Source organism: Balaenoptera acutorostrata, chromosome 1 (genome assembly GCF_949987535.1).
Source record: "Balaenoptera acutorostrata chromosome 1, mBalAcu1.1, whole genome shotgun sequence".
NCBI classification, from domain to species: domain Eukaryota; kingdom Metazoa; phylum Chordata; class Mammalia; order Artiodactyla; family Balaenopteridae; genus Balaenoptera; species Balaenoptera acutorostrata.
The window spans coordinates 14,083,173-14,099,980 of NC_080064.1; the positions used below are offsets into that span (position 1 = coordinate 14,083,173).

Genomic DNA, 16,808 nt, shown 5'->3' on the forward strand with positions numbered 1-16,808 from the left:
TGGTTTCAGTGGTGTATACATATGGCAAAACCCATCGAATGTGTAAACTTTATGCACAGTTTATTGTTTGTCAATCAGACCTCAATAAAGCTGTCAACAAATTTTTTGGTTAAAGGCAAGGATCCCAGGAGACATAGTATAGGGGCAAACTAACCTAACACATTGCACTACCCCTAAGCCATGGCGGGATGAGATCGGTGCTTGTTATAATGACCTTGATCCAGGGTCAACTTAACTAATGTTCAGCTGATTTCTCCTAGGAAGGAGGAGGCATATATGTAGACTCAACTAAAAAAAAAAGGCACCTTTATAGTGATGCCTGACGGTCCCCAACTTAACGATAGTTCGACTTACAATGTTTCCACTTTACAATGGTGCAGAAGCGACATACATTCAGTAGAAACTGGGCTTCAGATTTTGAATTTTGGTCTTTTCCCCGGGCTAGCCATACGCAGTACCAGACTCTCTTATGTTGCTGAGCAGGACAACACGCTCCCAACCAGTCACAGGATCACGAGTGTAAACAACCGATACATTTACAAGCATTCTGTACCCAGGTAACGATTCTGTTTTTCACTTTCGGTATAGTGTTCAACAAATTGCATGAGATATTCAACACTTTATTGTAAAATAGACTTTGTGTTAGATGATTTTACCCAACTATAGGCTAAGGGAAGTGTCCTGAGCACAGTTAAGGTAGGTGAGGCTAAGCTATGATATTCAGTAGGTTAGGTGTATTAAATGCATTTTCGACTTAGGATATTCTTAATTTTCAGCTGGTTTATTAGGATGTAACCTCATTGTAAACTGAGGAAGATCACTATTGTTCTGTCTTCTTCCATGTTATGTATTCAACACCGTAAACATGGTAGACGCTTAATAGTTTGTTTTAAAAATTTAATACATTAATGGTGCAGGGGGAAAAACTCTGACAAGTGCCTACAGCATGCCGGGCTCTGCTCTAAGTGCATTTGCATGTCATTAATTTAGGTTTCAGGTCTCAGCAAAAGTCACTTACTGGATCATCTGATTTGCCAACAGTACAGGAAAAGTAACTCAGAGTTCTGTTCCCTGTTTCATCCCAGCCCCACCCTCTGCCCCCACGTCCACGATCTCCAGTCTGGGAGAATCTAGGACTCTTCCCAGTGGAAAGACAAAGTCAGGAAAGGAAAGATGATCAGAGGCTGTAGAGTCGTATCAGGTGTGGAGAATGTGAATACAACTGGCTCAGCAAACTCCAGGCATCAGAATTAAGGGGCCCACTGGAAGCTGGAAGAAGGGAATTTAGGAAAATAAAAGACCATCCCGTTTCTCCCAGCAGGGAGGAAACAGATGGCTCTCAAAACCTGGAGAGGTGGCAAGGCTCAAAACAGAAATACGCTCAAGAACAGTGGAGGCAAATTCCGGTCTCAAGGAGCTCAAATTAATTTGCTGGGAAAGGAAGATCTGACTTACAGTGCGGGGGATGGCGGTGGGGTTCCAGAGACCTTTCACGGGCTCTGGCATCCATCAGGCTTGGTTTCGAATCACAGCACCCACCTGCTCACTCTGTGACCTCCTTACATTCCCTCTTCTCTGGGTGCCTCAGTTTCTTCATCTATACAATGGGGATAATAATATTATTATTGCTATATAATACATACCAGAGAAGGTTTTATATACTGCATTATAATAGGGTAGTGTCAAGGATCCAGGGAGATAGGGTAAAATGCTTAGCACAACGCCTCTCGTTGTAAATCTCTATAAATATCAGCTCCTTCCGAAGGCTGTAATCCCACAAGGCAGATATTATAACACCCAGTTATCAGATGGAGAAACCGAAGCACAAAGAAGCCAAAGGGCCTTACCCAACCTCCCGCAGCTAGTCAGGTGCAGAGCCCAGACCAGAGCCCAGGGCACCTAACTCCTGGCCCTGGTAGCTTCTGCCACCCTCATTCATACAGCGAATATTCCCTGAGCACCTACCACGTGGCCAGGCTCGCCTTCAAGTGGCTCATATGCTTCTCTGGGAGGGAAGACAAAAGGGTACCAATGTAGCATGATATGGATAGGTAGGTGCTCCCAGACAGACACAGCCCTGGGGACGTGGAGAGGGACTCTGTCTGCACAGGGAGCAGCGGGCAGTCAGGGCAGTCTGCCTGGCAGAGGCAGCATCTGAATGTAAAGCCTTAGGACCACGATGTATCTAGTGATTCTAGTCCATTGGACTTCCAAGCCACACCATTTTGCGCTAAGCCCTTGAAGTATCCCACGTAATCTTCTCAATTATCTGATGGGGAGGGATCATAAATGGGGAAAGTGAGACTCAAATGCTAGGCTTTGAAAGATGGCTAGAGGCTTGCTGTGTAGATAAGAAAGGAAAAGTGGTCCAAGTAGAAGGAACAGCCTGGGCAAGGAGGCACAGAGGCAGAAGACAAATCCTTGGCATCTCTGTGTCTACCCCTTCCCCCACCCCTAAGGCTCAGCACAGGGCGTGGTACGCAGTAGGTGTAAATACTTGTGCTGAATATGGACAGCCTACAGTCCTGGCCCTGGGCCTTGTGACGCCCCAGTGACCAGCTCTTGCCTGGCCTCACCTGAGCCACAGGGACAGCCAGTGGGGTCTCTGCTGTCTCTGTGCCCAGCTTTTCAAAATCACAATTACTCGCCTGCCCTTCAGAACCACTGTCAGTGTTGGTAAACTCCAGCTGCTAAACTGCATTACGCTGAACTCGCCGGAAACCTTTGCCATTATTATAGTTTATTGATTGCAGCCCATGGCTGATGAGAGCAGGACTCCTCACTCCCAGCCCCCTTGGGGCCCTGCTATCTGCGGAAGGCCTTCTAGCCAGCATGCAGATCAATGCCACTCAAATCTGGAGAAAGGGGGTCTCTGGGCCACTTAATCCACTTTAGAAGGATAACACTGAAGGCACAAGCTCAGATGAGGCGCTGAGAAGAGGCAGATTGGTCCAAATCAAAGCTGTGACTGGAAGCTCTTGGATCTGCAGACAAGAACCAGAATCTGCCTTGGGGTGGGGAAGGGGACTGGGGGCTGCATAGCTTGCAGCAGAGGGAGGCTCACACCATAGCCTCCTGGAAAGTCTCACCATCCACCCATTTAGCAACTATTGATTGAGTACCAACCATGATGGCAAGCACTGTGCAAGGCCCTGGGATACACTGGTAAGCCAGCTGGATGCAGACCTTGCCTTCATGGATTTTATTGTGCATGGTGTGGGAGAGGAGGACATTCGTGAGTTACAAACATGTCATTAAGTTACAATGTAGACAAGAACTGCTCAGGAGAGGCACACAGAGACCTGCTGTATCAGTCAGCTATGGATACATAACAAGCAGTCCCAAATGAGGATGGTTTAAAGCAATGTATTATAGCTCACGAGGTTGGGGTTGGCTAGGTTCAATCCCGAGTGTGGCCTTGGCTGGACCAGCTGGGCCAAGTGGGGCCTCCCTCCACTTGCTCTCAGCCTCCATCAGAGGCTTGTTCTCAGGACAGAGGCAGAAGGAGAGAGAGAGAGAATTCTTTTGAAACTTGGAATTTGCACACCATCACTTTCACCCCATATTATTGGTCAAAGCAAGTCACAAGGCCCAGAATGGGGGAATAGACTCCACTTCTAGGTGAGAGGAACTATAAAGGCACTTTGCAGGATACAGGGAGGCTGTTAATCCAGGCCATCAATGCAATCAATCTACCAGAGACACCTAGACCAGGTGGTCACTTTCTAAGTGACCTTTGTAGCTTGAAGGATGTAGCCAGGGGAAGAAAATGCAATATTCTCAGGAAAACAGACTGCTGCAATCAAAAGTGCTGAATCAAAAAAGATACTTGGCTCAATTCACCTAGGACTGTCACCTATGAGGGATCTTGGATGGGATTCTGGAACAGAAAAAGGACATTAGTGGGAAAACTGGTGCAATTTGGATAAAGTCTGGAGTTGAGTTAATAGCGATGTATTAACACTGGTTCTTAGTCTGACAACACTACTGTGGTCTTGTAAGAGTTAACAAGGGGGAAATTGGGTGAGAGGGGTTTGGGGACTGTATTCTCTGTGCAGCTTTTCTGTAAATCTAAAATAATTTCATAATTAAAAGTTTCTTTTTGAAAAAAAGGAACTTGGCACATGGGAGGAATGAAAAGAATGCCATTGTCACTGGAGGATGGGGGAGCTGGGATATGGCAAGAACCAACTGTGCTGAGCCTTGTTGGCCCAGATAAGGATTCTGGTCTTTATTCAAAGAGCAGAGAGAAGCTTTTGAAGGGCCTTAGGTAGGGGAGTACCATTAATCCCATTTGCATTTGAAAAGATCTGGGTTCTACCTTGGTGCACAGATCAGGAGGGAGATTAGCAGGGGCAGAGAAACCAGTTAGCTATTCATCCCATATTCCAGGTGAGAAAAGATGTTGACAGTGGAGATACAGGGGAGAGGATGGTTCAGGACATAGTTAAGATGCAGAACATCCAGGACTTGGTCACTGACTGTGTTTGGGGAGTATAGAAATGGGAGATATCAAGGATGGTGCCCAAAGTGTGACTTGGACCTCTGGCGGAGAACAGGACCATTCGTGGAGGAAGAAACATCCGAGGCTGTAGAAACAGTCCTAAGCAAAAAGCTGCCTCCTTCATAAAGCACCAATCCAGATGTCCCCTGAGCTGTCTTCTATACCACCCGTATTGTGTCACCCAAACATATTGCTTGTGTTACTGTCACCTGAACACGAGTGTAGTGATTGCCTAAACACGTCACCTGTGTCCCTAGCACAGAAATACATCTTCTGCGTATATCACCCTATGTGGCGGTTACCTGTGCATTTCCACCTGTGTGTCAACCGTGTCGTTATTATCTGTAGCTGCCAGCTCCATGTGTCCCTCGAGCCTGTTTCTTTACAGAGCTGTCACCTGAGCATGTCACCTGTACACATGTCCCCTACGCAAGGCCTTTAAGAAAGTTGCCTCTATAACAGGCACCTATGAGTGTCACCTAAACATGTCACTCTAGATGACTGTCATTCAGCAACCCTGCCCAGTAGAGAGGCTATTTTTTTTCAGTCTAGCTGAGTTACAAACAAAGAAAATAGTTCCCAGAGGGGAGACAGTTCCCTGCTGCTTCCGCTCTCACAGTGTTCTTTTCTTCTGAGATGGGAGGCAGCATCTTCCCCACAAAGTTTCCCTGATGAAAAGCTCCCCGTTCTTTAAGTCCTTTTGTGACAGTCGGTAGACCAGATGTCAGCCTCTGTGTATTCTATGGAAATGAAGGTGTTTGTTTATGCTAATGTGGGCTGGGCGATGGGGGGGAAGGAGGCTCTGTTAGATGGGCTGGCTTCCTCCATGAGACACGGGGATGGAGAGAGAGGCTGGGCGCCCAGGTGTGTGCGTGTGGGCACGGAGGGTGGGGGACGTGGGGGACAGTGAGTCATAGGAAAAAGTAGCTGGAAGACAAAGATGGGGGTGGGGACAGCTGAAAGGAGAGGAAAGAGGAGTGACTCTGAGGTTAGATTGCTCAGTAGAAACAGATGGAGAGAGAGGCTTAGCTGATGGAGAGGGAAATGTGTTAGCTATGGGGGTGGACACGAAGAGCAGAATTGAAGGAACCCCCCTTCTTGGCGGCAGGGCTGCTACAGGCATCCAGGCGTCCAGAGCCTGTGCTCTCAGCCAACGCCCTCTTCCTCCACCGGGTTTCTGATAGGACTGCTGGGCCAGTTTGATGGGTAGAGCACTATGCTTGGCATTTACTAGGGTTCCATGAACATGAGCTTCTTCCCCCGGGTTTCTGCTGTGGCGTGATAACCTCCAAGACCCAAACACAGAGACCCCACTTTCTTTAAGTTGTGGCCAGAATAGGCTCCCCTTCGGCTGCATGATGAGGCCCAGAGAAGGCTGAAACTTGCTGGAGGACACACAGATTTCCCTGGTGCAGCAGCAACATAGCTTCTGAACTCCAGGTCAAGGCTCTTCCCCTTCAAAGTGTCCAGATCTCACTTACCAGGAATCCCCTCTCCCTCACAGGGCATCACAGGATCCAGGAACAACAGGTAATGGTCCTGCGACCATTTTAATGTGACATTCCTGCTCGCAGAGGTCTTGCAGTAACATCATCACATTTAATCCTCACTGCAGTCCTGCAAAGCATCAGCCCCATACTTTAGATAAGAAATGGAGGCTCAGAGACAGCATGGCTTACACAAGGTCACACAGCGTACCAACAGTGGGGGCAGGATTTGAACTTGGCTCTCTCTAACCCAATGTCAGAGAGGAGTGAGGAAAGAGCTGCCCCGGTGACACTTCCATGGGGAGAGAGAACAACAAACCAACTCATTTTATCGTGGTCTGACCCTGTAGACCCTGTAGAAGGATCTAGAACAGAAATCGTCAAACTACAGCCTGCAGCCTGTAAACCAAGAATTTTTTTACATTTTTAAATGGTTAGAAAAAAATGAAGAAACAGAATAAGATTTCATGGCACATGAAATTGTATGAATGCAAGATTTGATGATTATAAATAAAGTTTTATTGGAACACAGCCACGCTGGTTCACTTACTAAGGGTGGCTGCTTTTGCTCTACAAGAGCAGAGTTGAGTAGTTGTGACAGAGACTGTAAAAACAACACAGCCTAAAATATTTACTCTTTATTTTTACTTTTTTTTTTTTTAAGATTTTTTTTTATGTGGACCATTTTTAAAGTCTTTACTGAATTTGATACAATATTGCTTCTGGTTTTTTTTGTTTTTTTTTTTATGTTTTGGTTTTTTGGCCGCGAGGCATGTGGGATCTTAGCTCCCCAACCAGGGGTCGAACCCACACCCCCTGCATTGGAAGGTGAAGTCTTAACCACTGGACTGCCAGGGACGTCCCAATAGTTTACTCTTCAGAGGACATGTCTGGAAGAAGGTTTGAGGGAGCATCTCCTGTCCTCGTGGGTCGCCTCCTCTGAGAAGGCCTCTTGACCACCTCGGGCAGAACCAGCTGCTACCCGCTCACTCTACGCACGGATAAGCTCACCCTTTCCCATGGGATTTGGTTTTTTTTTTAATGAAATATAGTTGATTTACAATGTTGTGTTAGTTTCAGGTGTACAGCAAAGTGATTCAGTTATATATATATCTATGTATCTATATATATTTATATATAGATATTCTTTTTCAGATTCTTTTCCATTTTAGGTTATTACAAGATACTGAATATAGTTCCCTGTGCTATACAGTAGGTCCTTGTTGGTAATCTATTGTATATATAGAAGTGTATATATGTTAATCCCAAACTCCTAATTTATCCCTCCCCCCACCTTTCCTCGTGGGTAACCATAAATTTGTTTTCTGTGTGAGTCTATTTCTGTTTTGTAAATAAGTTCATTTGTGTATCATTTTTTAGATTCCACATATAAGCAATACCATATGATATTTGACTTTGTCTTACTTCACTTAGTGTGATAATCTCTAGGTCCATCCATGTTGCTGCAAATGGCATTATTTCTTTTTTATGGCTGAGTAATATTCCATTGTATGTATATGTATATATATATATATATATATACACACATATATATATATGTATATATATATATATATACACACACCACATTTTCTTTTTAATTTTTTTTAACATCTTTATTGGAGTATAATTGCTTTACAATGGTGTGTTCGTTTCTGCTTCATAACAAAGTGAATCAGCTATACATATACATATATCCCCATATCTCTTCCCTCTTGCGTCTCCCTCCCTCCCACCCTCCCTATCCCACCCCTCTAGGTGGTCACAAAACACCGAGCTGATCTCCCTGTGCTATGCGGCTGCTTCCCACTAGCTATCTGTTTTACATTTGGTAGTGTATATATGTCCATGCCACTCTCTCACTTTGTCCCAGCTTACCCTTCCCCTTCCCCGTATCCTCAAGTCCATTCTCTAGTAGGTCTGCATCTTTATTCCCATCTTGCCCCTAGGTTCTTCATGACCATTTCTTTGTTTGTTTTTTAGATTCCATATATATGTGTTAGTATACGGTATTTGTTTTTCTCTTTCTGACTTACTTCACTCTATATGACAGACTCTAGGTCCATCCATCTCACTACAAATAACTCAATTTCGTTTCTTTTTATGGCTGAGTAATATTCCATTGTATATATGTGCCACATCTTCTTTATCCATTCGTCTGTTGCATTTAGGCTGCTTCCATGTCTTGGCTATTATGAATAGTGCTGCTATGAACACTGGGGTGCATATATCTTTTTGAATTATATTTTTCTCTGGATATATGCCCAGGGCTGTGTTTGCTGGATCATATGGCAACTCTATTTTTACTTTTTTCAGGAACCTCCATCCTGTTCTCCATAGTCCCATGGGATTTGGGGCATTGATCAGCTTCCCTGCCTCCTTGTCCATTGGGATGGGAGGCGGTCCTTGGGGACAAGAATTTTACTGTGTTTCTTCTCAAGTCTCCAGGGCCATGCATAAAGTGATAGCATGGCAGTGTGGAGAGAGGAATTCAGATTCCCATCCTGGCTCTTAATAGCCATATTCGGCGGGGGGCAATCACATCCCCTCTGGAGTCTCAGTTTCCATGTTTATGAAATGGGAAGAGTGATTCCTGTGGGGGGGCAGCTGTGAGGAATGAGTGAGCTGATGGACTAGGTGACAGTTTTGAGCCTGAACCACATGACAGGCGCCTCAGTCCATGTCATCCTCAGGGGCCCCTGGGAGTGGGCACATCACCATCCCTGGTCCAGCAGCTGAAAGGAGCACAGATTTTACTCTAGTTGAACACACAGCCCACACCTTCATCCTCTGAAGCATTGGGCACAGGGCCTGGCATACAGTCGGTGTTCCATAAATGTTTCTTCTCCACCCAGCACAGCATGTGGGCATTGGATGGTGGGTCCAGGAGCGTTGCTGAGAGAAGGCTGGATGGTGGGGCTTTGGGGTTGGTTTACTGCAGTGCTGTGACTGCCAGCCCCAGACAACGGACCCTCATCCTGCTCCTCTGCCTCCCCGCAGGCTGCCCGAGGTCCGCATCTCTGACAACGGTCCTTACGAGTGTCACGTGGGCATCTACGACCGCGCTACGAGGGAGAAGGTGGTCCTGGCATCAGGCAACATCTTCCTCAACGTCATGGGTGAGTGCAGGGCTCTTGGCACTGGCGTCACTGTGTGCGTGCACGTGTGCCTGTGTGTGTGTGTGTGTGTGTGTGTGTGCGCGCACGCGGGCATACCCACGCACACAGAGGGGCTGTCCTGGGAACCACCTGCCAAAATGCCTGCTGTGCTGGCAGTGGACCCTTTTCTCTCCCACCCTTGCCCTCGAGGGCAGGAGGCTAGCCATGCTGAGGTGTGACCGGTGTGGCCTCTCAGGAACCCCTTCTCCTACCGACACTGACACCCAGACCTGAGGAAGGCAGGGCTGTGCCTCATCCCTGCAGCCTCATGGACCAGGCACTTTGAAGGGGCTCCGACATGTTGATTGGAATGGATGAGGGATACTGAGACTTCCCGAGGGGCGACAGCCTGCCGCAGCCTCTGGGCCTCAGTTTCCCCTTCTGTAAGATGGGGGTGGGATGCAGGCCTAGTGGATCACTCAAGGATCTCCTAGCCCCAGGCTCTGTGACCTGGTGAGGTCACGGGGAGAAAATACTGAGTTGTATGAGCACCTTTCCCAGGTGAAAGCCAGGAGCCACGTTCATGGAAACACCTGTAGCAAAGTGCAGTGGGGGTGGGCACTCCCCCGGGGGGAGGACAATCCAGGAGCCTCCAGGGTGGGGGAGGGGGTTGAGACAGCATCTCAGTGATGATGCATACCTACTGCAGAGAGAACGTTCCCTCCCTGTGCCTCCCAAGCCTTTTCCAGGACATTGAAGCATCAGGGGACAAGTTAGAAAGCGTGCTGGACTGGATGTCAGGGTTCCTAGGTTCCCACCCTGTGTCTGTGCCTCCATTTCTACATCTGTAAAATGGGGATAAGAATACTAGTGCCTGTCTCTGGCTGGCTGTGTTCCCTACCCAGCCCCGGTTTCCCCACTTGTAAAACAAAGCCTTTCTCCACGTGGTCTCAGAGGCCCCTTCCAACGCTGACGTTCTTGCCGGGCACAATCTTGGGTTCTGGGTCAGCTCTGCTGCCAGGATTCTAGGCACTTGGCCTTGACTCCAGACTCTGTGTTCCCTGATTTTCTTATCAAATGATGTTTATCAGGGAAACAAAGCTTGCCATACTCGGGCAGTCAATGAAAGCATAAAGGCCTCGTGGAAGCCACTGCTTCTGGGGAAATGGAAAACCTCCAAAGGCCCAACCTCCAGAGGGACATTGAATCCTGTAGCAGCAGCACACGGTGTGTTCTGGCTTCCTGGGGGACAGGCCATGGCCAGGAGGTGGCAGTGCCAGGAAAACCTCCCCTCTTGCAGTCACCCGCCCACAGAATGGCTTCTGTAATACTTGGACAAGGAGTGTTCTTGGTACCCAGCCCTAGGCTGGTCACACGAGGGAGGCCGGTGCAGATGAAACTCGGTTTGCTCCATCAAGGGGCTCCCAGTCTGATGAAGGATGTGTACTCAATTGTTTATTCATCAGATATTTATTGAGCACCTACCACGTGCCAGGAAATGGCATATACTTTCAATAGGAAACAGCTTTGTCCTTGGGAGTTTGCGTCCAGTGCATGAGACAAGCATAAAACACATGTGTAGATGGGTAAGTGAGGTGATTATGGAGAGTGATAAATACTGGGAAGAAAATCACGCAGGGTAATGGGGTCATGAGTGACTACAGGGGAGGTGGCAGCCAGTTTAGGGAGGGGGCTCAGGGAAGGCCCCTGGAGGCCACGGGGTTAAGTGCTTTCCGGACCTTATGTCATTTAGTCCTCACAGCCAACCCAAGAGGAGGTACTAGTACTATTATCCCTGTTTTGCAGACATAGATATAGAGGCACAGAGAAAGCAAGCAACTTGCTTGAAGTCACACAGCAAGGATCACAAAACCTTCCCGTGAGACCAGGCTGCTTAGTGTTGAGGCCGGAACCCAGGTGTCTTGACTCCTGGGCCAGCTCTGTTGCACTGACGGAGGCAGTGTGGACGGTCCAGCTGAGGCTTTGCTCTCTGGTGCCTTGAGCAAGGCTGGAGTCCTCAAAGCCACCTCCACTACAAGGTTCATGCCCCTCACTCATTCACCAAAGGCTGCTGAGCAGGTGACTGTCCCTCTGTGGCCTCGGTTTCCTCATCCGTACAATGAGCTGGTAGAGCCAGATCACCCTAAACCTCCTCTGCTAGTTCCAACTGAGGCACAAAGAGGTCTCGTGGGACCAGCCCGGCTTGCACAGCTGGCCTGACACTCCCAGAAGAAGGTGCTATGCTCCCGGTAGGCTCCGGGGAGCAAGGGACTTTGTACTTCTGGGCTCCTCCCAGAGGGAGGTGGCAGTCAATCCAGGGATGGGGCAGACAGCTCCTGGGATCCCACTTACTGAGCAGGAGGCTGAGGCTACCAGGAGGGGCCAGAGAGGGGCAGGGCCAGGGGTCCCACCCTCACCCGCCCCAGTGCCCCCAGGAAGGCTCTGACCCCTAGAAGTTCAGCGCATCCCTGGGTGGGACTCTCCCTGGAATAGCAACCCCCCCCATCTCAGTCAATCCTCTGTCCCCAGTGCTCAGAGGTCACCGTGCTTGTCACTGGTCCCTACAGCCTAGCTGTCCCGTGATGGGTCAAGTCCACCGGTGCTTGCCACGCGGGCAGGACCTGATGCCTTGCCCCACCACGGCATGTGCCTGACACACATTCCAGCTTCATGCGCATTTTCCGACAGAATCTTGGCGACAGCCTGTCAGCTGTGAGATGTTATAATCCCCGTTATATGAGGGGAAATGACTTGTCTAGGGTCATAACAGCCATCTGAGGCCAAAGCCCGTGGTCTAAACCAGTGGTTCACAAACTTGAATGAGCATCAGAATCGCCTGGAGGGCTTGTGAAGATACAGATTGCTGCGTCCCACCCCCAAAGCTCCTAATTCAGCAGATCTGGGGTGGGCCCAGGAATCTGCATTTCTCACAAGTTCCCAGATGATGCTGATGCTACAGGTGCCAGGACCGCACTTTGAGAACCACTGGTCTAAACCACTGGTCTAAACCTCTAAGTCTTCAAAAAATACCAATTCTGTATATATCTCTATTGATATCTATATCAATACATGCATCAACAGCTGTATCTATACTCTTATCTATATGCGAATGTATTTCTCCTTCCTCCTTACGATTCTCACCTCACCCCAGACACAGGAGAATGCCCCATCTGCATACAAGTTAAGGACACGCAGGTGTGGAGCTGAATCCCGGATCCACCATGCAACCTTGCGTTCATTAGCTTCCCTGGGCCTCTGTCTCCCCATCTGTAAAATAGGGGTAAGGATGCCTCCTTCCTAGGATGATGGTGAGGTTTAAATTAGAAAAGGTTTGCAAAACACCTAGCCCAGCACGAGGCAGCCAAGAGGTTCAGTAGGTCAGGTTTTACTGTCTTTATTAACCTTGTCTCCGGCCTGCCTGCTCTTGGGCGCGGCTGTGGCTGCCTCCTTCTTGCTCCTGGCTTTAGCCCTGGCGCAGAGAAGTCCCATCCACCATTCCTGACTCCAGGGAGCTTTAAGCCAGTCTGAGAAATGAATGCTCACAGCTTTGTGCCCACTGGCTCCTTGGAAAGGGGGTCCAGTCCTGCCCTGTGTCTGGATGTCAGGATGGCCGGCCTCTGTGTGACCATCCGCCTATAGGTCTGCCTGTCCAGACATCACATGTCCAGGGGAGGAGCCAGGATACATCCCAAGTTTGAAAATGACAGCCACACCTCAGTCTTGGCCAGTTTGTGACAGTTCCACGGTGCTTCCCATAGAGCATTTCGCCTGATCCTCACCACGGCCCCTCAGGATAACCATTATCCCCAGTTCCCAGATGAGAAGACTGAGGCTCAGGGAGAGGAAAGGATTGGCTCTGGGCCCCGCAGGGCTGTGGCTGTCCCTGTCCCAGAGCAGCGTGGCTTCTGAGGCTCAGCAAGGTCCGGACTGGTGAGGGGAGGGCTGGGAGAGACAGTGGGGCTGAGTGTAAGGCAGTTTCCCGTGTAGTATCTCCCATAACCCCGGCGGCCACGTCAGCCCATGAGGCAGAAACTGCACTGTGCCCACTGCATAGACCCAGGCACAGAGAAGGAAGTGGCTTACTTAGCCAAGGTTGGGAGGATTAAATGAGATGATCCATAGCACAGAATGTTCTGAGCCCACGCACAGTCCGAGTGACCCATAAATAGTATCTCTCTACAAACTACTATATATCAAAGAGATGAAAAACAAGGTCCTACTGTATAGCACAGGGAACTATATTCACTATCCTGTAATAAACCAAATGGAAAAGAATATGAAAAAGAATATGTATATCTGTATAACCAAATCACTTTGCTGTACAGCAGAAATTAATACAACATTGTAAATCAGGGAATTCCCTGGCTGTCCAGTGATTAGGACTCCGTGCTTTCACTGCCCAGGGCCTGGGTTCAGTCCCTGGTCAGGGAACTGAGATCCCACAAGCCGTGCGACACTGCCAAAATAATAATAATAATAATAATAATAATAATTTTAAAAAATAAATAAATCTCTAAAAAACCATTGAAAATCAACTATACTTCAAAATAAATAAATGAATAATAATATCTCTCACAACAAATAGTGATCGTGTCAGTTAAAAATCAGGCACAATTAGAAAGGTTTAAAAATTGCCCCCCCTCCCCCTTCCTCCCCCATGACTGTCTCCTTTAAATATATTTCAAGGCAGGTTTCAAAAATTAAAGTCAACTCATTGTTTTGGCCTGTCTGTGGCATTGCATAGAAAGACCCTTTCTTGTCACACACACACACACAGAGACCTTCCCTCCAGGTAAGTGGAGGTCATTGAAAGCTGGGGTCTCCTTTGGGCCTAAGCCCTGAGGTCTCCTAAGGGACCCTAAGGTCTGTGCAAGGAACAGTGGGGCAAGACGACCCCTGTCCAATTTGGGGGTCAAAGGGAAACTTCCCAGGACAGTGGGGAGAGGGCAGCCGAGAGGGTGGGCAGCGCCCAGGCCCCCACCTACATCAAAAGCACAGAGCAGGTCCGCCGGAGAACCGGGCACCACAGCCCGCTCTCACCAAGCCTGCATCCATCCAGAACATTCTAACGCGCTGTTTCCAGAGGCCTCTGGGTGGAGATCAAAATGCGAGCACAGCTGTAATTTCACGCCTATAACATCCCCGCTACGTGGTGGGGAAAGACATTTGGGAGCCCCATGGGTGACACCAAGGGTTCGTGCTGCACATGGTCATTAAAATGTTTTTATTAGAGCTGCAGATAAATTGTAAGCCAGTTTGAAAGTTGCGTGCTGGGCCCCGGGAACACACTGTGCACAGTCACGGAAGGCTCTCGGAGGCTCTTCTTGGGGGTGGAGGTTATGCGGGGGAGCGTGTTCAGGCTGGGACATTACAATCAATTAAATGTTGAGAGGCCCAGACGCTCGCACCTGCTGAAGCCAAAAGAGGCTGTTCTTCTGGTTTCGCCGCAAGACCAAGGCACAGGGTTTCTCGGCCACCCTCGCCATGCAGAGTTGCCACTGAGGGGGCCTTTAACCCAAAGCTAATAATCAAGGTCACTAGCCATCAAGCACGGCTATCTGCCCAGCCCTGTGTGCTGAGTATTCAATCCATGGTTCATCATGTGACCCTCAGGAGCACCTCCCGAAGTAGGCATTGTCACCCCCATTTTACAGATGAGGAAACGGAGGCTCTGAGAGTTTAAGGGGCTCACCCACATGAGTGCCAGAGCTGGGGCTCCCAGCAGGTCTGCCTGAGACCAGAGCTGCTGTTCCTAACAGCATCTCCGAGCTCCCAAGGGGAAACATCCCAACCTTTGGCACAAAAGCTGTTAGTGACACAAATGTCAAGCAAGCATGCGGGGGAAGGGGGGTGGAGCAGTGCAGAGTAGAGAGAGTGGGGACCTTGGGGAGACTGAGCCCCAACTGGGAGCGCTTGGCACTCAAAACTCAGATGGCCAGTGGGGCTGTTGTCCCTCTAGGGGGCTGGCAGGAGTCTGGGGGGAGGAAGAGCACGTCCATCAACGCCCCCCGCTTCTCCATTCCTGTGCCCCAGTCCCCGTGAGTGGTTCCCCCATCCGCGCCTACCCAGTGCCCCCTCACTACTTAGACCCTGTGAACAGAGCCCTGAACTTGGAGTCCAGCCGACCTGGGTCCCAATCCAGGTCAGTGCCCACGTGTGACATGGACAGTCCAGTATTGAACTTTCCTGTCTGGTGAAAACAATATCAGAATGTCTTTTTGGCTGAGATATATTAGAAGGTGACTTGGCTGTCCACACGCACGGGCATTCTAAATCTCACTTATTCATGCATTTTTCATTCATTCATTTATTTACCAAATATTTATGGAGCACCTGGTACATTCAGGTGCTGTCGCATGCATGGGAACTCAGCTTCGGCAATCTGACAGACAAAATTCCAAGTCCTCAAGGAACGGTCAGCGCAGGAAGGGAGGCAGACACAAACAAGTAGACAGCTGGGACCTGTGACATGTCAGAGGGCAGTCAAGCAAAGCAGAGGGAAGTGGGGCTATTGTAAACAAGGTGGACAGCAAGGCCTCTTTAAGAAGGTGACACTCAAAGAAGGTGAGGCCCGAGCCCTGTGGGTTTCATGCCTTCATGCAACCAGTTCAACGGCTACTTACTTATTCATCATCTCCCCCGTGCCAAGCAGAGCTCTAGGTGCTGAAGACACGTCCCATCGAGGGAAGTAGCTCATGGTACAGATGCAGAAGCAAGGTTTGGGGATTGTGCTGCATCCCCAGGGCCGCCCATAACACGTGATCATAATCTGGGGGCTTAAAGCGAAAGGAATGTATTCTCTCGCAGTTCTGGAGGCTAGAAGTCCAAAATCAAGGTGTCGGCAGGGCTATACTCCCTCTGACAGCTCTAGAGAAGGGTCCTTCCTTGCCTCTTCCAGCTTCTGGTGGTTGCCAGCAATCCTCAGCATCCTTGACTTGTAAATGCATCATTCCCATCTCTGCCTCCATCCTCACCTGGCGTTATCCCTCTGTGCGTCTGTGACCCTGTGTCCCAATTTCCCTCTCCTTGTAAGGACACCAGACAATGGATGAGGGCCCACCCTAATCCATTATGACCTCATTTTAACTTTACATCTGCAAAGACCCTATTTCCAAATAAGGTCCCATTCACAGGGTAAGGACTGCAACATATCTTTTGGGGGGACACAATTAAACCCGCAACAGTAACTGACTCAGGAGGGAGCAGGGCAGATTCACTGTCTGATTCCAGAGCCCATGCTCTTGGCTCCCAACCACAAGAGTCACTCTTCGTTGTGTGTTTGCTCACCTGCCAGGCACCGTGCTAAGCTTTTCATAAGTTAACTTATTGAACAGTCGCGACAGCTCTGGAAGGCAGGTACCGCCACTTCCCTTTTGACAGATGAAGAATCTGAGAGGTTACATCACTTACCCAGGCCACCCGGCCAGCTAGTGCCAGAGCAAGGGTAAATGCATCCTATACGCTTAACCACTCCACTCTACTAGAGGTCACAGAGTATTGTTAAACATTAATAAAATGTTCTATCTTGGGATCCCTGTGTCTCTTCTGGAGGCTTCCAAGTGAGGTTGGCAGATAAAGGCAGAACTTTGCAACCCGAGGCCACAATGGCACCAAACCACACTTTATGCTTTTCTAAACCTGAGGCCAGGGGACACGGAGAACAGTTGTTAATAAACTTTGCATAGCTTGTCTCTTTTTTTTTCAGTGTGTTTTACTGAA

The 16,808-nt window shown here is 48.9% G+C and overlaps 1 protein-coding gene across 1 annotated transcript in view; it reads left to right on the top strand.

Annotated features, from left to right (window-relative positions):
• Nucleotides 1-16,808, top strand: part of IGSF21 (immunoglobin superfamily member 21) — a 252,328-nt gene that overhangs the window by 200,728 nt on the left and 34,792 nt on the right. Inside the window, exon 4 of the mRNA XM_057537082.1 lies at nt 8,992-9,110. Coding sequence (XP_057393065.1) covers nt 8,992-9,110 — 119 coding nt within the window. The remainder of the gene's footprint in view (nt 1-8,991; nt 9,111-16,808) is intronic.